At 40.6% G+C, this 25,780-nt stretch overlaps 1 protein-coding gene across 1 annotated transcript; it reads left to right on the forward strand.

Annotated features, from left to right (window-relative positions):
• The first annotated feature begins 4,009 nt into the window (after positions 1–4,009).
• Positions 4,010–24,525, forward strand: drd4b (dopamine receptor D4b). The gene is made up of 4 exons (XM_034197527.1): positions 4,010–4,386; positions 7,079–7,191; positions 9,001–9,593; positions 21,651–24,525. Exons 1-4 carry the CDS (start codon positions 4,138–4,140, stop codon positions 21,860–21,862), a joined length of 1,167 nt encoding a protein of 388 aa, XP_034053418.1. The 5' UTR covers positions 4,010–4,137; the 3' UTR covers positions 21,863–24,525.
• The last annotated feature ends 1,255 nt before the right edge of the window (positions 24,526–25,780 follow it).

Here is a 25,780-nt window from a genome sequence, read left to right on the forward strand (position 1 = left end):
CCTCTATCAGCTGACGTCAACAGGCAGGAACAGGGAGACAGAACACTGAGAGCACAGCAGCCAAGGTTACGAGGTGCGTGTGCTCAGTCAGGACAGTTTGAACTGATAAACTGGGTCAAAGTTATGGGCCTTGGAAAAATATTTCCACAACACTTGGCATAGCAGTGCTCAAAGCAGAGTCCTGCACGGGTCTGATTTTCAAGACCCGCTCCCGCCCCGCACCCGCGACGTGCAATACCGAACCCGCCCCGCTACCCGCACATATTGCCAATTAGTTCCGCAACCCGACCCGACCCGTCGGCACAAGATCCGCAACCCGACCCGAACCCGCATAGCCTATGAGCAGTGAAAACGTGCAATTATTAACACACGCAGTTGCATATTTGTCTCAGAAAGCGTGGGATGTTGGTTATTTCCTCCATCTAGGATGACACCAAAAGCCTCCCAGACGTTGGATTTCGCTCTTGAGGAAGTGTTATTGAAAATGCTGTATTCTCCGCTAGAGAGCTTCACCTCAGCCATTTCGAATGTGGCGCGCACAGCAGCAGATTGATGCGCTGCAGAGGTTATGATTATGCGCGGTCCCGCGGGGGAGAGGTCTGAGGATTTAAACATTAAACTAATTTATTATTATTTTAATATATTTATTATGCAATACCCGCGACCCGACCCGCATCATCTTTGTTTTACCCAGAACCGAACCCGGAAAAAAGCGTTTGAAAAAATACCACCCGCGAATCACCTTTTTTGCGGGTCACCCGTCGGGTACCCGCGGGTACCCGACCCGATGCAGGACTCTGGCTCAAAGTGAAACAAAGTACAATACAATAGCTCAACAGCAATGTCTACAGTTGCAAGAAAAAGTATGTGAACCCTTTGGATTCTCCACACATAGCGTTGTGTGTTCCTTCCAAACAACTCAACTTTGGTTTCATCTGTCCACAGAATATTTTGCCAGTAGTGCTGTGGAACATCCAGGTGCTCTTTTGCAAACTTCAAACGTGCAGCAATGTTTTTTCTGGACAGCAGTGGCTTCCTCCGTGGTGTCCTCCCATGAACTCCATTCTTGTTCAGTGTTTTACGTATCGTAGATTCGTCAACAGAGATGTTAGCATGTGCCAGAGAGTTCTTTAAGTCTCTAGCTGACACTCTGGGATTCTTCTTCACCTCATTGAGCATTCTGCGCTGTGCTCTTGCAGTCATCTTTACAGGACGGCCACTCCTAGGGAGAGTAGCAACAGTGCTGAGCTTTCTCCATTTATAGACAACTTGTCTTACCGTGGACTGATGAACATCAAGGCTTTTAGAGATACTTTTGTAACCCTTTCCAGCTTTATGCAAGTCAACAATTCTTAATCGTAGGTCTTCTGAGAGCACTTTTGTGCGAGGCATGGTTCATCATCAATGCTTCTTAAGAATAGCAAATTCAAAACTGGTGTGTATTTTTTATAGGGCAGGGCAGCTTTAACCAACACCTCCAATCTCGTCTCATTGATTGGACTCCAGGTTGGCTGACTCCTGACTCCAATTAGCTCTTGAAGAAGTCTAGGGGTTCACTTTTTCCACCCTGCACTGTGAATGTTTACATGGTGTGTTCAATAAAAACATGAAAACATATAATTTGTTGTGTGGTATTAGTTTAAGCAGACTGTGTTTGTCTATTGTTGTGACTTAGATGAAGATCAGAACACATTTTATGACCAACTTATGCAGAAATCCAGGTAATTCCAAAGGGTTCACATACTTTTTCTTGCAACTGTATTTCTAGAAATGATGACACAGAGCTTGATCTTCTTTTTTGCACTGACTGAACCACAGGCATCACACGGGAGTGAAAAATACAAAGTACATATATACAGTATACACTAGATATATATATATGTATAGCCTCAGAATACAATAAGGAATATGAAACATCTCTAACACTTAAATATATTTTTGGGATAAGCAAAATTACTACAATAATACATTGGTTAAGAGAATGTTAGATTTTTTTTGTATTCTTTTAAAGCAGATGATTGATGAATTGAGATTGTATGGGCCCAGTAGTAGTGGTGAAATAAAGTTGAATAGCAGTAGAGGCTGCAGCACAAGGTAGTATAGTCAAATAAATAATTGCAGAGGTACTAGTCAAATAGCAGTAGTGTAATATTTGCAGCCGTAGTAATAGTATCAGGAGCAGCAGTATACTATGCAATACAAACGTACATTACCCACAGCATTACTTTGTTTGAATCACATCTATTTTTTAATATTGTAATTGAAATCCTCCTGGAGCTCCGTCAGCTCGCAGGCCGACTGCTCACACTGCTGATCAAATCAAAAATCTTTCTACCGCTGCATGTTCCCCCGCAGAGACCTGCAACACATCCCCCCTCTAGAAGCAGAGATTTAAAAAATACTGAAGGCAGTCTAAACTTCTATACTCAGTGCAAAATATGCGCTGTGAACTGTATTCTTAAACAGACCGACATCACTGCATTGGCAACAGGGTCATCAATCATCTTTTGGAGAGAAACAGTTATTCAAGTACTGCACTTATCAGTAGCTTGTACTTAAAATACAACTTTCCAATAATACTGACGCAGCTATGTTTCTGGTTACTTTGCAGATTTAGAATTTATATTCAAACCTATAATATTTAAATGAATATGCAACTTTGGTTAATACGTGGTCTCACTTTAAACATGTTTCCCCTCCGATTGGAGTTGTTGATACTTTTACTTAATTAAGTACTTTGTGGGATTGCTAACATATCTGAATATCAGGGATGGAGATGTCCATTTATTGAGTTCTGTACTAAAGGAGGCCCACAATTTACTTGAAACGTTGACTTTAATTAAATGTATTATTTCAACAGATTTCACATAAATGTATTAGGTTAGATGAAAACAAAAATGTTAAGTTTAAATAGGTCCAATTATTATTATTGCTTTCAACTAACCTAATACAGTCATTTGAAATCTGTTGACATGATACATTTAATTAAAGTCAAGGTTTCAGTTTTTTCAGTGTTTAATTTCAGGTTGCTTTATTCTTCTACTAAATAATGCAGTGTTGACTTCCACAGATTTTTTGCAGAATTAGTTTAATATTATATTATGAAAAAATATATTAGGATGTATTATCATAGATTAAGTTACCCTGTGGTATATAAATAATAAAAATTAGCTCCACCATTGTAAGCGTCAACATTATGTTATGAACACAATGCATCTCTAAATATAATCCAATAACATAAAATATAGTATATAATATTATATATTAAATAAATGGGCCATTCTGCATGATGAGAACTTTTGGTTGTCAACGCACATTTTGATAAGAATACTTTTTCTACTTTTAATAGGGTAAAAGTTTGAATGTATAACTTTTACTTGCATTAAAGTGTTTTGTTTATTTAAGTAAAATATGTTTGACACATTCAGGTTAAAAAATGAATTTCTCTCTTTGTTTTGGATAAAGACGTAGGTTAAAATACAGATTCTAAATCATTTAATGCACTCAATGTGTAGAATTATTTACATTAAATATGCTCAAGTTGAGTCCTGAGGTATATGCAAATAAAATGTCCATCCCGTTTTATCCAACAGACTGGTGTTTCACCTGCAATTGTACAACTTTAAGCAGTGAATGTGCAGGGTGACTTGGCATACTTTATTCAACACAAATATCATTTTGTTGTGCTGGTCAAAAGGCTGATTCCTGCTGTGACTGTTCAACAAAGCGAGCAGCAGAGCTTCGATAAGAAGATTTGAGCGGATGGATTTAAGCTGTTGCCTTCTGATTCGTCCACTCGGCTAACTTATTCCTCCAGGAGTGGGCTGAGAGGACGGCAGGAAAACTGATCCACGCAATGCTACAGCAGCCTGGCCGCTTCCTTCGAGGTATATTTGAGATAAAGTGTGAAGTGGGTCTGTATAAACAGAGAAAAGCAGGATCTGGATACTGTGCGCACCTTGGCTTCGCGTTTGGAGAGCAGAGCGTAAAATGAGCGTCCCCACAGGAAGAAAACTCACTTGTTACTTAACCTGTACCGCCCTACATGTATCACGGCTGCAGGATACGGCTCATAGATGAAAACTACCCCGGTGAGAGTCGTTCTCTGTCGGACAAGGAGCCCGTCAGGCTGGGACCATGTCGGACATCTCCCCAGATTTTAACAACGACACGCTGCCGGCGGAGCGGATCACTCACTTCAACTTCCCTGCGCTGATATTCGGGATCTTGCTGATAGTGATCATCACTGGCGGAAATGTGCTTGTGTGCCTCAGCGTGTTCCTTGAAAAGGCTTTAAAAACCACAACAAACTACTTCATAGTCAGTTTGGCGTTCTCAGACCTGCTGCTGGCGGTGCTGGTTCTGCCGCTCTTCGTTTACGCAGAGGTAAGCCCCGACCTGCAGGTGGATTACCGGAGGTGCGCAGGGGGCACAAGGGAGAACGGGGTCCTTATTATCAGGATTTGTGTTGATGATATCTGTGTAGTGAGAGTCGAATGTGGTAGGAAGCTTTAGACAGCCTTCACCTTAAGTGGCAAATAAATAAAGTGCAGCCCTAGTTTGTCAACCAACAGCAGCTGAGAGTTCTGCAGAATATCAGTGAAACTACAAAAGACATGCAACTAGACTAGATTAGCTAAAAAGACCAACAAAGCAAAAATGACCATGAAGAGACATCAAAAGGACAACCTAGAATTGCAAAGAGACACACACTGTAAAATGTTTGGCTGTACAATTACAGTAAATTACTAGTTGCATGGATTTCACAGTAATTTACAGTAAATATTTCACAGTAATTGACTTTAAATATTTCACAGTAATTTACTGTAGATATTTTACAGTAAATTAGAATAGAAGTACAACTAAATACTGTGACTTTACAGCTGCCATGCCCATGGAATTACTGTGATATAGCAGTACAGAGCTGTGGTATTATGGTATACCTTGCTGTACATACATTACAGTAATTACCTGTATTTTCACACTATTACTGTAGAAGTAATGCAACACAGTAGCCAGTAATTTACGATAATATATTGTACATTTGACTAACTGGGATTTTACCATAGCTACACAATTCAATCAGCTCAATCAACAAAGAAAAACAAGGAAAATGTCCATTTTAACTTTTTATTACTCCATTGAAGTGCAAAGTACATTTCACAGTGTCTTAGACATGTTGTTACGGCCCCAACCTCTACTCCGCGGTAGTGGCTCGTGCTGAGACCCGCAACATGAAAGAATACACGCAATAACCGGTACTTGGTAACGAGCATTTATTGATAATCAGCCGTTTGCTCACACAAGCGAAACGGGAAACAAAAAGAGGTCTGGAGGACTGGCCAAAAGGAACAAACAGAAGGAGGGAACCAGAGCCAGCCACACCACGGCCGTAGGACTCAGAGCTCCCCCCTAACCAGAAATCAATTATAATCCCTATGGGGAACAAAATAAAGCCGTGAAAACTGGACTACCAGGTCCTCCAGGCGAAACATAAACACATCTGCAAAAATATGGCCTACAGCTCAAAATGGCAAAGAGGTATTCTAAGGACAGTGTCTCCCGGCGTTAGGACAGGCGAGACATCCTTCTCCTCCAGCTTCTCTTTATATATACACACGGCTGAGGCGGAGCCAGGGGCAGACCAGGTGCACCTGGGCAGAGGCGGAGCCAGGGGCAGACCAGGTGCACCTGGGCAGAGGTGGAGCCAGGGGCAGACCAGGTGCACCTGAGCAGAGGTGGAGCCAGGGGAAGACCAGGTGCACCTGGGCAGAGGCGGAGCCAGGGGCAGACCAGGTGCACCTGGGCAGAGGCGGAGCCAGGGGCAGACCAGGTGCACCTGGGCAGAGGCGGAGCCAGGAGCAGACCAGGTGCACCTGGGCAGAGGCGGAGCCAGGGGCAGACCAGGTGCACCTGGGCAGAGGCGGAGTCAGGGGCAGACCAGGTGCACCTGGGCAGAGGCGGAGCCAGGGGCAGACCAGGTGCACGGCAGCAGGGAGACAGAAAAGAAAACAAGGAGGGGAGCACTTAACACATGTCACAGACATCCACTCGAAGTCAACCATTTTTCTGAAGAATGTGCTGACATGAGGGTTTAAATTGCCATGCCTCTTTTTGGCTTGCGAGCCCGTCTCGGGATTAAGGCCCAGGAAGCACCTGAAAGCAATAAGCCAAGACAACAATTTAAATGTTACATAGATTTATATGTTGCATCGTTTATTTGAAGGCAGATGCAGCGGTGCCCCTTTCAATTTAAGTAAAACCTGCACAAAAGAAAGAAATTAGTATTTAAAATATTGAACACCAAAATGTGCAAAAACTACCTCAAATAGCAGCAAAATGATGTGAAAGACACATTTAAAACCACTAGAAGCTGCAATGAGATGCAATATTATGACAAACAGCCACAGAATCACCACAAAGACATGCAAAATAATAACAGAAGCACTCAGAACAAAGTCACGCACAAACAACAAGACACTGACTGTTACTTTGTGTCTCTTTCAGTGTGGATGCGTTTCACTCTAGTGAATGTACTTCATGCTGGTTATTAGGAGAGGCATCCATGAATCATTAGCCCTCATTAAAGTATTAAACACCACCTGCCTGTCTTCCTTAATAGCTGTGTGGCTCAGAGTCACCCCGTTGAGGCTTCCAACTTAAGTCCTCCTTAATTAGCTGTACTTGTGATCATGTTACCTTTGACAGTTAATCTACCGAGTGTCACGGTTTGTCGGCGTGTCTTCACTGGGTTTAGAAGAAGTCAGTGTGAAAGTTTAGACCTTTTTAATGTTCACCTAGAGAAGTCAGGCGAGGGGAACATGTTCCACAGGAGGAATGTTTGTCGCAACACTGAGCTGCGCTGGTGCAAGAGGATTACATATATTTACTCTCAGATTTAGGGCAGCTAATCGGTATGTGTATGCGTTTCTTTCTCTGTGTGTGTGTGTGTGTGTGTGTGTGTGTGTGTGTGTGTGTGTGTGTGTGTGTGTGTGTGTGTGTGTGTGTGTGTGTGTGTGTGTGTGTGTGTGTGTGTGTGTGTGTGTGTGTGTGTGTGTGTGTGTGTGTGTGTGTGTAGTTTCAGGGTGGAGTTTGGTCCTTGAACATGCTGGTGTGTGACAGCCTGATGACCATGGATGTGATGCTGTGCACCGCATCCATTTTCAACCTCTGTGCCATCAGCGTGGACAGGTATGTGTGCGTCTGGTCCGATGAAGTAACCTGCATTTACCTGACAGAGATCTTCAGTTTGTTTAGTGAAATAAGGAAACCACTTAGGGGATGGGGATGATATGTATACATTTAGAAAAAAGACTCAATTTGTATCCCAACCAATCAGACAACACCTTTCATGTTTTCGTGTTGTAAAGACTACAATTTAAAATCATGGAAAGCTGTAGTGAAGTGTTCACGACACTCGATCATAATGGGAGAGAAGTGTTCTGCTCCTACAATGAATTTATATTGCGTGCTTTGAAGAAGGCGTGAGCAGTCCATTAGTTTTAATTAAAATTCACATAAACAATAAAGGTGTAGTGATGGAGGCGATTCTATCATTCATTTCTATTTTTAACAACTTAAGTGCTGCCATTTTCCAGAATCTGTAGAAGGGAACAAACAAACTTTAAGAAAGGATTAATAAAACACTGCTATTAGTGATTACAACAGCTGAGTATGACATGCAGAACAAATGCTGACAAATGCCAGTTTACTGTGGCTCAAACCAGAGAAAATAATGAAGATTTAAGCAAATTCAATGTGTTATATATTGGCCTTATTTTATATACAGATTTGTATAAAAACAGTTGGGAGGAGCCTGAGGTCTAACAATTGTTCTGCCAGTGGCTGCTTCAAATGTGATACTCAAAACGTGTCATCTCTTTTTAAAAGCTTCTCAGAATTATTTTTAGGAAAACCTTGTCTGTCATTTAAAAAAAGGAACCACGTTTTCAAAATGTTAAAGCAGCGACCTTCAGCTCATTGTGTTGGTTTCAGGTGACTGACTCATTTTAAAACTAGCTTGATGATATAGTGGAGCGATTAGCAGCTACACACACAGATACTTCACTCGGCCAAAAACAGAGATAATAGAAAGTTAAGACTTTTAAGGGTCAGGTTGACAGAAACACTCCAAATGTTGCTCAATGCATAGGAAATACTCGCAAACACATTTACCATATCATCTTTATAAAAATGTTTTCTATCGCTTGTTACACTGCCTCAAATTGGCCCCTACATTTCTTTTAGGAATATAAGTTAGAGTATGGTCGAAGCCCATGCAACCATACAGTTTAAATATGGCTCAATTTTTATTTATTTAACAGGGTTACCAATCTTTCCTGATACAGAGTTGCTCATTGAGATTTGATAGCAGCAGAACAAAAAGTAATAAAAACAGGCTGTGCGGAATCTGCATTGTAGTTTATTACACAATTACTGTTTTAGCTGAGTTAGCCTCTAATTCTGAAGATAGAATAAAACTCAGCGTTTACGGATAAGCGGGAGAAGATGCGTGGATGGATGGTTTATAGAAACAAAGCAGATGGGAGCTGCAAAAGGTCTCTGCATGGCATATGGCTAATTTACATTTAACTCATGAAAACCCGTAAAACGCAGGAATTAAAAAAACTGCCTTGATATCTTGAGTTACAGGGATGCCCTTGTGTATCTGTTTCTTATTTCATTTTTTATGTAACTGCTTCGATAAAATGGGGACAGTATGAGTAAATTGGAGGAAATTGATTTGACATTCAGAATTGTTTTGACCTTTTTTGGGGGATATCTGGTCTAAATGGTCTGTTTAGTAAGTAAAAGGAAGTGAGTGAATATGTACATTACACATTAGAAACCCCAGGAATCATGTTATATAATAAAAGAAACATTAGACCTTTGAATGGATTTGTAATTACTGTTTGACTAAGTAATTTAAAGATTGAGAAAGAAAGATTTATTAGGTGTTTAATTAGTCTTGTTTTTGACCCTTCCTCATTTGTTTTATAGGTTCATTGCCGTGTCCATCCCACTAAACTACAACCGTAAACATGTGGACCACCGTCAGATCGTGCTGCTGTCGGCCACGTGGCTGCTGGCCCTGGCTGTGGCCTCGCCCGTCATCTTTGGCATCAACAACGTACCGGACCGCGACCCTAGCGAGTGCAAACTGGAGGACAACAACTATGTGATTTACTCCTCCGTCTGCTCCTTCTTCGTCCCCTGCCCCATCATGGTCCTGCTCTACTTTGGGGTTTTCCGTGGGTTACGACACTGGGAGGTGACTCGTAAGGTCAAGCTCCGCAGCAGCATAGAGGCTTGCAGGAGACTGCAGCATGCGGCCGTGGCCACCGCCCTCCCCCCGCTCACAGGCACCATCCCCGGACCTCTGCCCATGCCTCTGCCCAGGATCACCGAGAGGGACTTGGCCCAGTCTCGGTTGGACGACACCGGCGACTTCATGCAGCAGGAGATCCCTTATCCCCGGCAGTACAGAGAGAACTCAGTGCCCACGGTGACCTACAACCAGGTGCACCGCAAGAAGAGAGCCAAGATCAACTGCAGGGAGAGGAAAGCTATGAAGGTGCTGCCTGTCGTAGTAGGTGAGTGATCACGTTCTCCCTCTCTACCAATCAGAGGCTGGTGTGACAGCACAATCTAAATAAAACACAGCTAAAGAACCATAGCAGTATTTTTAACCTTTAATCACTACTTTCCATTAATGCCAGGTGTAGTTCAAGCTTTGTAGTATGTAGCGCTTTTACAAATAAGATATGATAAGACATCATTCACCTATTCACATTCATTCATACAGAGGCTGCCTTACAAGATGCCATCTGCTTAGGGTGACTGACATTCACACACCTACAAACTGTTGGCCATCAGGAGCAATTAGGTTAAGTGTCTTGCCTAATGCCTTTACAGACATGTTGACTGCAGGGGATGGGGATTGAACCAGCGACCTTCCAATGGGTGGACTACAGGTCTACCTCCTGAACCACAGTACACTAAAGCAATTTGTGAGCACTTCTACGCTTAAGCTAGAATAATTCATCCAAGGCTGAACGGAAGAAAATATACATGGGTGTCTATTGGACCCTTTCGGATTGAGGGCGGGGGTGTTATGTACATGTCGAGGGAGAAGCAGCTTCACGTCAAAGTAAACACAAATAAGGGTGAGACAATGACAAGATGATCAACCATATTAAATGCTTATAAGGCAAATGTATTTTCTCTGCTCTGTTACAAGAGCACTTGTGGATGACAGTGAAAATAGATGGTTTCAGGATGGTTGCTCTTGAATTGCAGATACATTTGCGAGATTTAAATTGCAGCTTGCATGCTACAAATTTGCTTAAGCTGACGCCTTAGCTGCAAAATGATTCAGCAGGTGAGTGAGAAAGTATTAGATGCAGATGACGTCCACCAGCGGGGAATGCGGACCCTCAGTGTCAGTCTCAGTGGGATCCATAAATATAGATGTTTATCCGACCCGAAGTCTCAAAATAGAATCATTATTCGTCTTCAATCTCAGCTTGTATCATATTTTGAGCAGTATTCCGGACAGAAAGCAAACCAGATTCAACTTCTTTCTGATTCTTGCTTCTCCTCAATATTTGTAAGAAATCAAAAATGTCAGACGATGACCTTTATGGTGCTTGTTTACTTGTAGAAGATCTTAGAAGTAGTGTTTTTTCAAGTTGAAATGTTGTTTCCTCAAGGGGCATTGTGCCTTAGATTATACCCATGTGTGTATTTTAGATATCCGTTTATTCACTGAAGCAGGAAATGAGAGGGGAATGGCTCATGACAGAAGGTGAAGTGTTTTAGTGCTGGACAGTCCAATATGTTAATTACGAGCCTGTTTAAAATTGGCACTGCAGCAGCTGTTTGTAGTGCCTCTTAATCAAACAGATCAGAAAATAAACTATTAACACCTTTCCAACAGCATCTCTTCTAAGTGAATAATAATAGTTTTTCTGAAATGTTTACCTGCGGCCCGTTTTGAAAAATGGACTTTGGATGACAGAACAGTCATTTCGCTTTACCTTGTCAACAGTTTAATTATCGTTGTGTTGCAGCTCAGGTACTGGAGGTTTATGCAGGGATAAAAGCCTCACCTCTGACTTTCCGTCTCTTAACGAGGAGCTGCCATCATAGCTTAAAGCCCTCAATCCAGTTATTATGCAGCACATTGTGTCACGCCGTGCCCACGTGCAATAACAGGCTGAGATCTGGCATCATACATTCACTGTTTGGACCAACCCCCCACCAAAGATTACTCAGGTTTATCTGAAAATATTACCCAGCACGTACTGTATTATTGTACAATGTACTACTACTTCTAACTGCAGTGCTCAGCAGGTGTTCAGCCAACATTAGTTTAGTGATGTATGGCAGCACCAAACCGTCCACACTAATCTATGTCAGTAGTAAAGGGTTCAACTGAGCACAGGCTGATTATTTACAATCCCCATCTGTACATCGCCATCAGTGGACTGCAGGGGTAAACATCACATGGGCATAAATAACTAACAACAACTGACAAGAATGTGGACTTTCACTTAAATAAAAATTGTAATTTACTTTCCTATTACAATTAAGAGTGGGGCATATATAAAGCATTGTATTGCCATATTTTGCGTGGCAATATCGTATTGATTCACCATTTTTTATCATTATATAAAACAATTATTTTGCGAATACAAATGTAACTTTTTGGTCACAATTGCTTTTTCTATCTATTAGATCAGTGTTTCTCAAACTTTTTCATACCAAGGACCACTTAACCAATAAAAAAACACTCGCAGACCACCTAACTCCACAAATATCCAAAATCACATCGTTTTTCTAGAACAGATTACAAATCGCTTGAAAATGGGACAAACAAGTGGCAACATGTGTGGTGAAGGTGTTGCTCAGGGCTATATCATGCAATTTAAAGTGAAACTTAAGCTCGCTCCATTGCGGAGATATTCCCGCGAGAGTGCGGAAAAACTCTAATTAATTAATTTATGTAAAATGTGAAATGTTACCAATATACTCACGGACCACTAGGGGGTGCTCACGGACAACCAGTGGTCCGCGGACCACACTTTGAGAAGCACTGTTTCTCAAACTTTTTTCAATAATGTACCCCCTTTCAAAAAAAGATTCAGCCAAGTACCCCCTGATCAGCGCAAAAACTATTTGTTAAGGAAAAAATGCCGATATAAAGAGGTACAGTCCTACAGTGCTGCACCATCATTTATTAAAACAACAACATTGTAACTGAGAAACACTTACATTCTACATTTAAAATGTTTACAATCCATCACTAAATTCATGGCAAACCAATTTTAACATCATGCAATAACACTAAGACGACATTAGTTGCATTGAACTGATCTTTTTAATAAGTTGTACTTACATAGTGAGAAACATGGGCTTGAGCTTCACTGAGGACCTTTGTTATTCTCAGTGACAGGAAGGCCACTGCAGTTATTACACTTCGCGTTTTGAAATATGTGTAACTGTTAATATAAAACCCACACTGCTCAAACTTCGTTACTTTTCCTAAAATTGGTATATCTATTTATTTATTTATTTTGGGGCGTGGGGAATGAAGAGAACAAAATATATGAGCATTTTATGAGCATGGGATTTTGACCCCTCATATGCATAATGCTGCGCTATACTTGCGGCCACACGCCGTTGATAAGCAGGCAGTCATATCATTATCTAGAACTAGCTAGATCTGATAGATTTGGACATAAACGCGAGTGAAGTATAACCGGACACGAGAGAGAGATCAGAGATCAGATGCTGCTGACGGACAACACGCAGCTCTGCACGTTGTGACGGACCGTTGAGTGGAGCAAAATTAAATACACTAAGAGTTAGACCTAACACACTTAGCTAGTTTATCTACTCTGGAACTAGCTAAACTAGTTATAAATATGTGTATTCTTTACTGTCGGGTCACTTATTACAGGTTCAGCGAGCTGCACAAAAGAGAGCACCCCGTTTATTTTTCCCATTTTATTATCCAGAATTACTGTAAAATTGAATAAAGTAGTTAATCTACTATTAGTAGTTTGTTTAAATGCATTCCTTATGTTGATTTTTTCAATAACATAAAATAAATCTCAGTACCCCCTGCAGTACTCCAACGTACCCCTAGGTGTCCGCGTACCCCCATTTGAGAACCACTGTATTAGATGACATGGTGGAGTTTTTTTTTTCTGGGTAAAGTCAGCGGGACAGGCAGGAAGTAGCTCAAAAAGGAGGCCAAAAAAAAGGTAATAAAATACTATATAGAAATATATTTTCGCAATACTCGTACTTAAATGTACTTTAAAAAATGATCTCATTCTATTTGGAATATTTAAAAAAATGCTCGCTTTTGTTCCTCTTTTCTGTCATTAGAAAATACATATTTTCTGCTTCACTGAAAAGTCCATTCTAAGTGTATGGAAACTGCTTTTCACATCACACTTACGCTGCGTTCGGGACGCTGATTGGTTTAACACCGTTTGTGATGTCATAACACCCAAAGATAGGTCAAGGTTATAAACTTAGATTAAAGGTGAGCACAGAGAAACTTCCCTCCTTTACCAAATCAATGTGAACACCACCAACATCATTCTGCAGCGAAGCAAAACAATGAAATACTCATATGTATATTAAGAAAGTTGGCATGACTTACAACAAACTAGGAAAGTAGTGTGAATATTGGAACAAAATATTATAAATATATACAAAATATACAAAATATTGAACGACAGGCGAGACAGATATGATAAACTAAAAGAAAGGGAACTGCATTTCAACCCTACTCAAACCTGTCAAGTGTGTGGTAGTATATAAAAACTGTCAGGTAAAAATCAAGTGTGCTGTTAATTGGAGTTTCTGTCATGTTAGTGTGCCTAAAATGCTACGACAGAACTAGATAACTGACACAGATCCTACTTTAACATAGTTTTATCAGAGCCGGCCTGAATTAATCTCATGAATAAGAAGTGATGCATGATGCCCTACTGACAGTACAGCTGTCGCATATTATGCAAAGTCCCCCAATCTCCTGAAAAGAGACATAAATCTCATCTATCAACCTCTCAGCACTGAGGAACGGCTCGGATCCTTTTTTATCACCAACATATAACGACATCAGAGATAAACAGCCTTAGTGCGATTGACAAAGTTATTTATGGTCCTCCTCACCGATAAAGGTGAGGAAGAGTCAGACCTCTGGTTAGTTTGAGGAGGGTCTGTAAATCAGAGGTCGGAGTGCAAGAGCAAAATAACCTTGAATGAAATCTGCCTGTCTCTGTATGGTCAGCTAAAGTAGCATTCCTTAGGGTTTCAGCCCTGGTTGATTTTGTATTTCTATTTGAGTGAAAACAAAGGAACTGTCTTAAACTTGGACTCCTTTGTTTACTTCTGTAACATGATGACATCACTATGTAATGTTGGGCGGCAGTGGCTCCGTCTGTAGGGTTCTTGGCCTTGGAACCGAAGGGTCACCGGTTCACGTCTCGATCTGAAAATAATACAAAGTGTGGACTGATTGCTGGAGAGGGGCCAGTTCACCTCCTGGGCCCTGCTGAGGTGTCATTGAGCCAGGCACTGAACCCCTAACCGCTCCTTGGCGCCGGACTAACACATCGTACGTGATAGGCTAAGGCACGGGACATCTCTAAGCGATTGACCAATCACAACAGATCCGTCCAGCTAACCAATCAGAGCAGAATGGGCTCTGGTTTCAGACAGAGGGTGAAAAGAGGTGCTGCAGGACTGGCAGTATGAGAGAAATAAAGAGCTTTTTGAACATTAAAGCATGGAGACATGTCCCAGTATGGATTCTTGTTGTGGACACATGAGCTTGTCACAGACACACAGTTAGTTATATAATACTATACAGTAATTCAGTCAGTCGGCCATAGGCTTAATCACCATTTTTTTTTTAACAGCAACAGAACATATTTAACTGGAAATCAACTTTATCTCCAGATTCAAAAGAGTTCTGCCTCTTTATCCACCCTTTAAACGGTTGCACTGAAAAAAACTGTGAGGGGAAAGAAAAAATCAAGAAGTCCAAAATGTATCAAAGTCCCCGGAGCAGTGATGACTTGAATTAAACATATGAGACATCAGAGTCATACATCTGCACTTCACCTCTAATGAAGTCAGTCTGGTGGTGAATCATTCTCAGTCACGCTGTCTGACACCTTTTTCAATAAAGCTGGATTTTAGGGTGGGGAAAAAACATGGACTACTAGAAATGAATGACATCAGTTACGAGGAGAGAGGGACTAATCTTTGAGAAGAGACGGGTGAAGGGATGGGGTTATTAATATAATAAGTTCTAATTTTTGCCTGCAGTTACAGTCTGAGGTCATACATTGGAGTAATATTCTCACATTGAGCTTGACACCTAGTGTGGAATATAAATCATTCTGAAGGACGTGTTTCAGATTAGGGTTTTGCACCTGTAGTGCTAGTCTTACATTTGGCGCTGGTACCTGCCAACCTTGTAATGCAAGCTTGTATATTTAAGTCTGTGCTTGTTTGCCTTTCAACGTTTCACAAGATTGGGGATTACATTTGATGTTCGGAAACTTCCCCGATGGTCAAACTTTGATCTCATCTCTTTTTGGGTAAATACAGATCTATTATTCGGTACAATTTAAAGTGTTAGGGTCATTTCACCTGCTTCAGTAAAGCTCGAATCTCATTTCCAGCGGTCTGTAGCAGCGCTAAAGTCTATTAGTCAGAAGTGAAATACCTTGCCCTCTCTCTCGTGTGGATTATCTGTTTTCTTTACACAGCGCTGAGTACTAAACCTCTCGATGTAGTACATTGGTAAACACTCTGATGTTTTTTAACTCATGATTTCTAAAATATGTCTTTATATGTCGTAGTTGCTACATTGTACTGCCATGTGGTTAATGCTTGTATATGGTTCTCTTGCTCTTTCTGCATCATGTATTTATTTTTGCTATGTATATAAATGTCAAATGTGAGGGACTACGGATGGAAATGTGCTAAAAGCTAAAATCCGGCATATTTACATTTTGAAGCATTAATTGTTAAAAATGTTCATCAATGTGCATTGTCCCTCTTTAAATAAACGATTAAATGAAATAAATGAAAATGAAAACGATCCAGCAGGCATGAAATTGAAAGCACTATGTTGTCAAACATTTTTTACAGGCATAAACCTATGGTATATTTAATTCATTAATATTGCATAGCCTGACACAGCAGATCCACAGATGGCCGTAAATTAGGTTATTTCATGTGACAAATGTGACTGTTTGGTTGATTCGATACGTGTTTATACTCTGGTAGTGATCATCATGTTAATAAAACTGACAGACGTTGAGCTTTTTCCATGTTATGCTCATTGTGAGGCTAATACAAAAAAAATTCTCCACTACATTTTTTTACATAAGTTAAGTTGTTAGTTACTGTAGGAACCATGATTGCTGTTGATTGGTTGGCTTGGGTCACATGGGTATGGGTGGCACTCATTATAATCCTGTTCACCTGTGTGAGGTGTGAGTGAAGAGAGGGTGACACGGGGCCGTTGTACTTTTTTGTTGACCGCAAGATTACAATTGCTTCGATTATAACAATGTATATGTCTGAGAACAGAGTTTTTTCATTAAACTACCATACTACGAAACAGAGCTTTGGATATCAGCAAGTACTTTTTTAGTGTGTCATACAACAGCAAACAGGCCCGGCCTCAGCCTCTCAGCGACTTAGTTTGTTTCCTGCTGTCGCTACATTTTGTCAACAAAAAAAACAACAAGCACAAAAGGCGTAAGGCGATCATCATCAAACAGCGCATGGATTAAGGATCTATTGGATGAGAATGGAGATATGGAAATAATTCACTGAGGTAAGCACTGGCTGTTAATAGAGACTGCAGTTTGGAAGCCGCATTCAACGCGGATCACAGCCAGGTAAGCCTTACCGCTGAATGTGCACATATTCACAGCTGTGTGTCTCCACTGTATAACTCCGCTCTGTTGATGTGGCCATATGGAAATGTGATGCTTTGAAGGAATTGTCTTCCGATCTTTGAGTGTGTTGCAATCAGACGAATGCACTGAGGAAGCTTGAATAAACTGACGGAGAAAATGAGTCAAATAAATGTTGACGTTGAAGGTGTTGAAATGGACTATGGGAAAAGAGAACGCACACTCACTGCGAAGGCATTGGTAAATAACATCGAAAAACTTCAACGGGAACGTAAAACCAGTGTGAACAAAATAAAAGCACTCATACCAGAAATAAAAGGACACATGAGAGAAAGGGGAAATGCCTCACGTGTGCAAACTCATAGAGACTTAGAGAAATTAATTCAACTGGGTGAAAAAGCCATTATTTCACATGAAATGTTGATTCCTTTACTCCCAGAGGATGAACTGAAGAAACAAGAGGAATGGTTTGCCAGTATCTTGGAATACAGTGAAAGCTTTCAGAGAGACATTAAACAGTGGTTAAAAGAGCCACAAGAGGATTTTACCACAATAACTGCTGCTGTGCTGGATATTCCAACAACAGATGACATGCAAGAGGATGTACAACCAAGTGACAGTGTGTCAAACGTGGAAATCGGAAGAAGAGCAGCCCGATCACAAAATTCTGCTTTGGGGAAAAAGTCTGCAACTTCTACTGCTTCGTCTGCATGCCGTAAAACAGAGGCTGAATTGGCAGCTTTAATGGCAAGAAATAAACTATTAAAGGACAAACATGAACTGGAGGAAGAGGAGGAACGAATTAGGAGCAAACTTCAGATGGAGGAGGAACGAATTGGGAGGAGAAAGGAGCAACTTCAGATGGAGGAGGATATTGCAGCACATGTGGCTAAATTAGATGTGTTGCAAACAGGGAGCATCCTAAGTGGGAAAAGTTCAAAAACAAGGCATTCGGATGGAATGAACTCTTACATCGAACAAAGAAACATTAAACCACAAGTCCTCTACACTGCTAAGGACAATATAAATGCTCCACAAATGTTGCTAAACCAAAGGGAGGCTAGCAATGACTTATTGGAGCCAACAACACAGCCTAATAAGAACATTTCACCTTGGTTCCTTTCCTCAGAGCCAGTATCCCAGAAAAAATCCACTTTGAAAACACAAATGAATTATGGAGATAGCTTGAACGCAAGTGAAGATCAAAACGACATACTGGGCATTATGAGAAAACAAAATGAAATAACCACACTGTTAATACAACAGCAATGCCTTTCATCCTTGCCAAAGAGAGAGATTCCAGTTTTTGATGGCGCCCCGTTAAAATATCACACATTTATGAAGGCTTTTGAGAATGGTGTTGAGAAAAACACAAACGGCTCCAGTGACCGACTCTACTTTCTGGAGCAGTACACTCGGGGTCATCCCAAAGGAATTGTTCGAAGTTGCCAGCACATGGATCCAGAGAGGGGATACATCAAGGCTAAAGCTCTAATCCAGGAGCAGTTTGGAAATGAGCAGAAAGTGGCATCTGCTTATTTGCAAAAGGCTCTTTCATGGCCTCCTATAAGAACAGACGATGTTAAGGCTCTGCAAGACTACAGCTTCTTCCTTAGAGCGTGTGCAAACGCAATGGAAGAGGTGCAGTATTTGCATGAGCTTGACATGGCTGCGAATATGATGATCATAATAAGAAAGTTACCTTACCATTTCAGAGACAAGTGGAGAACGTTAGCCGGTGAGCTGCAGGAGAGGAACAGCCGCAGAGCAACATTCTTTGACATCACACACTTCATTGAGAAACAAGTTAAAATCTTAACCGACCCAGTATTTGGAAACATTCAAGATGCTCCCTTCATAACAACAAATGCTGCTTTAAACAGATCACAGCCTCGCTCACATTTCGTAGGAACTAGCTTTGCCACCACTGTAGCTCTTGTAGAAAAGGAAACTCAGACAGATACTGAAGGGAAGGAACACATTCTGACAAAATGGAGGACATGTCTGTGCTGTGGAGGAGGTCACACCTTGGACTCGTGCCATCAGCTTGAAAAAGGAACACACAAAGAGAAGATGGGCTTCTTGATGGAAAAAGGTGTATGGCTGTTTGTGCGTGGGGCACATTAGCAGAAATTGCAATAAGCGAATTTCCTGTTCAAAATGTGGCTTCAAACATCCAACCATACTTCACATCCCTTCCAATGAAGCAAGACACAATCCTGCTCAAGCCAAGAATACATCGGAGCTATCAGTGGACAGCACACTGGTTTCAAGTGGCCTTACAGGGGCTGGTGATGACAATTGTAAACTTCCCATAGTTCCAGTGCAAGTCAAGTCAACAAAGGGCAGCAAGATTGTCACCACCTATGCTTTCTTGGACCCAGGAAGTACAGCAGTGTTTTGTAAAGAGGATTTGATGCACGAGCTCGGCCTAACTGGAAAGAAGGCGCAGATTAGTTTACGAACCATGGGCCAAGAAAGGGTCGTAAATAGCCATATTGTGTTCGGACTAGAAGTGGCTGGCTTAAAAAATGACAATTTCTTTGAACTGCCACAACGCTACACCCAAGAGTGCATGCCTGCCAGCAGTGGGAACATTCCTAGACAAGCGGACCTACAGAGATGGCCTCATCTGAAAAATGTTAATTTGCCTGAAATAAATGCAGGGATTGGACTGTTGATAGGAACCAATGTTGCTAAGGCCTTGGAACCATTGGAAGTCATATGCAGTGTGGATGACGGACCCTATGCAAGCAGGACAATCCTGGGCTGGACAGTGAATGGACCACTTAAAGGAGTGAGTGGGAATGCAATGGACTTTGACAAACCAGAAGTATCTGTGAACAGAATCTCAGTTGTGAATTTGGATGGACCTTGGCAACAGCAGTTCAGCGCAGACTTCCCTGAATGCAGATTGGAGGAACAAGCTGGAATGTCAAGAGAGGATCTCAAGTTTAAGAAGTTTGCAAAGAGTGTTTTTTCAGCAAGAGTCGAAGAGGAAGTGTAAAAATAAAAGTTTTAAAGATGAGAAGAAGCCTCATCTCAAATCCCAACAAAAGCCCTCTCCTTCAACGGCTGCTCAGAAAGGCCCCCGCTGCAAACAAAGAAATGGAGAACAGGATGAAGTGGACCAACGTGCTCTACAAGGCCGAAGGACTCAAAAACGACGAGGACATGCTGAGCTCCTCGTTAAAGGAGTGGGGCGATCAAAGCGAGAATATCGTGGAGAAGATGCAGAAACGGCAGGAATAGACGGAAGAACATCCGACATCAGTGACATCTTTTCCACAGTATTGACTCTTTTCGACTGACGGACTTAAATGACACTAAGGATTATCTTTGACTGAGCCAAGGTGGTGGTACCTTTTGGCCTAACTGACTTGTGACTCGTACACAGAAAAGAAGAAGGAAAACTACACATACATGAACTGCAACTGCATGGACTTGATTACTAAGTTATAATTGTCACATGTCTCCCATTTGAATTGTTAGTAATTATTATGTATACTATCCTAATAATTAGAGGCTGGTGTGTAGGAACCATGATTGCTGTTGATTGGTTGGCTTGGGTCACATGGGTATGGGTGGCACTCATTATAATCCTGTTCACCTGTGTGAGTGTGTGGAAGAGAGGGTGACACGGGGCCGTTGTACTTTTTTGTTGAGCGCAAGATTACAATTGCTTCGATTATAACAATGTATATGTCTGAGAACAGAGTTTTTTCATTAAACTACAATACTACGAAACAGAGCTTTGGATATCAGCAAGTACTTTTTTAGCGTGTCATACAACAGCAAACCGGCCCGGCCTCAGCCTCTCAGCGACTTAGTTTGTTTCCTGCTGTCGCTACAGTTACTTTGCAAATTGAGATTAATATTACAAAATATAAATCACCAAATAAATTAGGCCTGTTATATTTCAATACAAATTAAGCTATTCAACAATATATATATACTGTACATGAGTTAAAATGATGTTTCTCATAATGCCTGTCTTGCAGCACCTCTTTTCAACCTCTGTCTGAAACCAGAGCCCAGTCTGCTCTGATTGGTTAGCTGGCCGACTCTCTTGTGATTGGTCAACCGCTTAGAGATGTCCTGCCCCTTAGCCTATAACATACAATGTGTTGAAGCGCAAACCAATAGAAGCAGAAGTGTTACATAGTGAAACATGTAAATATGAAAAACCTATATAACACACTATAGGAAAGGCATAATAGAGTCCCTTTAAGTTTGCAAGGTCTGAGTAATTCCTGCCCTCTCGACAGTAGTTCACAGTTTGCTGTGATACACGGTACAGTGCTCACAGCTCAATACAGAAAGTTTGGATTAAAACTAACTACAGGAACAGAAGTAACCACGTTGGACTTTTTCCAAATAACTAACTTGGAAAATTACTGTGCCAATATTTTAATTGCTTTGAGCCCTCTGACAGTATACACAATGTTGATTTATGTAATTCTACTGATCCTGCCAACAAAAACGAGAGATGGCAAAAAATAATGTCTTAATTGGTTAACAATCCCCGCATTGTCACAGATTTTGTGACATATTGTCACAATATTTAGTTTTACGCCTGGCACAAAGCTCCATGAAGAAGTTAATCTGTCACATTTGTTACAAACGCCTGCATCTTATTACGTACAATAAATCCTGAATGACCAAGTCTAATCTTCCCATTTCATGCAGGTTGCTTCCTGTTCTGCTGGACTCCGTTCTTCGTGGTGCACACGACGCGAGCCATCTGTCTGACTTGTGACATCCCTCCCGCTCTGATGAGCACCGTCACCTGGCTGGGCTACGTCAACAGCGCTCTAAACCCCATCATCTACACCATCTTTAACACAGAGTTCAAGAAATTCTTTAAGAAGTGTTTCCAAATTTCCCTCCGAAGACGCTAAAGGAAGGAACTGGGAGGTGATAAGGGATTAGAAAGTGCGAGGCTAACAGTTGGACCGTCAACTCATTACTGGGCTGCCAGCTGGACGTGGATTGTCGATTTGGCCGACAGTTTAAAAAAAAAAAACTCTTTAACACCGTTTCTGATGATGTTTATTACATTTTACATTCCATTTTATCATTTGGTAAAGTACTTTCGTGATCCTCTGGGATTACTTCCAAAACTAAATGATGACCTTTGGGGCGTAACGCTGCAGTTAAACATGTGAACCGACTCAGAAAATTGTCTGAGGGGAGCTAATCACCATTTCCAGTCTGTCCGCAAAGCCCTTCTTTATCGTTTATCAGCCCTGGATAAAGTTATGGTCTGCCAGCTCCAGTTAACTACATGGGATTTGTACAGAGCCTGGTCTGCCTGAAGGGATCATCAGGGCGAAAACTGTCCCCAGGAGCCCAAATAAGCTTCAACAGACCAGCTAAAAGCAGCTACACAAGTAAATATCCTTTAAGAACGGCCAATGATTTGTACACTAAAATAAACACTTGGGAAATACGCTTTCTTGCTGAGAGTTGGATGAGATGATCGATAGCTCTCTCATGTCTCTGTAATATGAAGCTACAGTAAGCAGCTGATTGGCTTAGCTTGGCCAAAGGACTGGAGATAAATGAAACAGATTGTGTCAATTGCTTACCAACACCTCTCAGGCCTAACATGTTCAATCTTTAATTGAATCTTTAGTTAAATCATATTAAACTTCTTTTTTTTTTAAATGTGTAGTTTTACAGAGGGTAAAACATTCACATTCGGATTCTTAATACACATTTGAATGCTTTTTTGTACTTTTCTTTGCATATTGATCCTGTTAAAACCCAGTATTTCAACAGGGATTTCATATATAATATATTTAAGATTTGATTCCAGCCGTGCCTCTGTAGGAATGTTTCTAACTTGTGTGATCCAAACTGATCCACACACACAACAACAAAAATTTAAAACGAAAATGTCCAAACATCAATTCAGGCTTAAAATGTAATAAAACACAAGACATGGACTACTTCTTGGGTTGAGGTAGTAACTTAGTAGAAACTAGTGAAGACTCCAGGGTAGCCGTTTCCTAGTCTCCAGTCTTTATGCTTCGCTAAGCTATCTGTCTCCTTGCTGTCGGACAGTGGTATCAAAAGTCTTATCCAGCTCTTGGCAAGACAAAGAAAAAGAGGAATTCTTCAAATGTTCTGTTTCTGAACTAAACATTTACATCAGTTTTCATGGTACTGTCCAAAGTCTGGAGAGAAGAACATTATTTTTGGGAAACGCCCAAAGAAGAAAGCTGGTCAAAGAAATGTGCTAACACTACGCTTCATCAACAAAATATCTACCAGGAATCTGAAGTGTGACATAAAGAGGTATGAGAGAGGTGGAGTTTCCCTTCAGAGGACTTAAAGGTCAGCTTCATCCAGACAACTGACACTTCCCTATCTTGGATCACTGACTGTCTGAGTGTTGAATCGGTAAAATGGTTTATAATGGGGAACATGGCACAGTTTGAACCCGCTCACCATAACTTTTTCTAGTAATTTGAACATTGTGTTTTCATGAAAAGAAACATTCATACAATATTAAGTAGCATCATGCCTTAACATTCATTGAATGATTTTTTTAGTCTTGTCATAACAGAAGAGAAACTCTTCAGAGGAGTTCATGGGATTAATATATCTCCTTTCTGTTTTATATTTAAACTCCTTCTCAGTGAACCTTGAGTTACACTCATCAACACAGAGGCTGAGGAGTCCCTTTGTTTCAACTATTTCCTCACTTAGCAAAAAGGAAAGTTTATCTACCCACTAATTGTTTTACTATGGCAGTTAACTCCTGCCACCATAACACAAAAAAATAAATACTAAAACAGGTTATGGTTCATTATTTTCATGTTCAACATATACTTCTCATTATTGCCACATGTGAAATTGTGATGCAGCTTTCTGTACGTTTAAGACCTTTATCATTGCTACAGAAAATCTACTCAAAACATTTGAATAACATCAAACTTATCTTGCTTAACAACCTGGTCTTATTGTATTGAAATGAAAAGAAAAATGGTGTTGTCATGATAACACTTTTCCTTTTTTAAAAGGAAACATTTATTATGTCTACCAACAGCAATGTTTAATTCAAAACACATTTTTTTCAACAAAATCATTTGGTATGTAGTAATTGCGAGAAATAGATGTCCTTGTAATTTATATATGTTGTGGCAAGGATGTTGGTCAAATAACATACTAAACGAGAAAGTGTTTCAAAATATTTGTTGTCATGGTGACACTAATTTCCAATTTTGAGTCATCTCATTTCCTTTTGCTACGTAAATACATAGCATAATATTACAGTACGTGTGTAAAATCAGCTACACTGTTGACAAATTAATTGTATTTGTTTACTAAGTGATGATGAATATCAGATAGTTTGCTTTCTAATGTTTACATGATAATAAATGAAATGTTTAAGTTGCTATAATGTACAAAACAAAATGTAAGTGAAGCATTTCCAGATTGTGTCTTCATAACACTGCAAATTAGAGTCATTATATCCTTGTGTAAAGTTTTGTAAAAAAAGTGGTTCTGTTTTTAAATGGAAAATATCCCGGGTGGCAGGCTGGCTTAAATTGAAGCCATTGCTGCCTGTCACCACAGTTTGTAGTTTGGTTACTGACTGTGCCTATTGTCTGCCATATCCACGTTTTATGTGGAGACCTTTCAAATAAATGGTGTCATCTTTATAAATGTTCCAGTGGCCTTCGGCTGTAATGTCGTCAGCTCTGTTGGAGGTCGATGTTGTCAAACTATCTTGTCTTTTTATCCGAGATAACTTCATGTGCCAGACGGCATCACGCTGAGCAAACAGACCTTTCATTTAACATTTTGGATGAGCCACATTCCGATGCCAATTTTAAAACTACATTTATCGCATGGACGGACTGAGACAATAAGCCCCTGGACACAAGCAACGGGCCCAACGTTTCTACATACTGTACACAAAACATGACGTGGCTGCATCGTTTTTAACAATGTAGTTGTTTTGGGTCTCATTGTGGTCATTGTGCTTTCTTTTTTAGACCTTTTAGGTCTCATTCTGCTCGTTTTGCATCACTTTTAAGATATTTTGGGTTCAATTCTGGTCATTCTGCGTCTCATTCTGATGGTTTTGTGTGCCTTGGTTGTTATTTTGCTTCTTTTCCTGATCGCTTTATGTATTTGTAGTCTTTTTGTCTCTCTTTGAAGTACTTTTTTGTATCTAACTGTTTAGTGTCTCTTGCAAATGTGATTCCTGCTTTGACCAGTGGATCTCATAGTCAACCCAATTCCAACTGGAGGCACATTCAAAAGCATAAGAAGAAGAAAAAACTAAACTAAAAAAATAAGTGAAATGTACAGATATTAACTTTTGCTTTAGTACTCGAGTCACTTCAAGAAGAACATAGAAAGAGACAAGTTCCCTTGCAGACGATGATATCATGCAGTGATAAAATACACTTTTTCTTATCATGGACGTCAGCAGCAGCAGCAGCAGCGGTGGGGGGAAGAGAGGTGAAAATTGGAGCAAGGTGTGAAAGTTGTCTTGAAAAAAACTGAAGCAGGTGTGGAGTTTAATCAAATCTGTTAAAGTCTGCATGACTACAGAACCCCAAAGAACAGGAGGTGAGTGAAGAAGAGTAAGTGACTTTCTCAACCAGAATAACTCACATTTAATTCATGTCACACTTAGTCATGTCATGTGAGACATCTTGGGAAAAGTTGATGCTATACATAGACATTATTATCCAGGCTTTGATCATATTTGGGATATAGTATGTACATGACACATGAGGCACCTGGGTGACAATATCATAGTGAGGTTAATGATCGTCTGCATCAGAGCATTGTAG

Source organism: Gymnodraco acuticeps, unplaced genomic scaffold (genome assembly GCF_902827175.1).
Source record: "Gymnodraco acuticeps unplaced genomic scaffold, fGymAcu1.1, whole genome shotgun sequence".
Taxonomy (NCBI): domain Eukaryota; kingdom Metazoa; phylum Chordata; class Actinopteri; order Perciformes; family Bathydraconidae; genus Gymnodraco; species Gymnodraco acuticeps.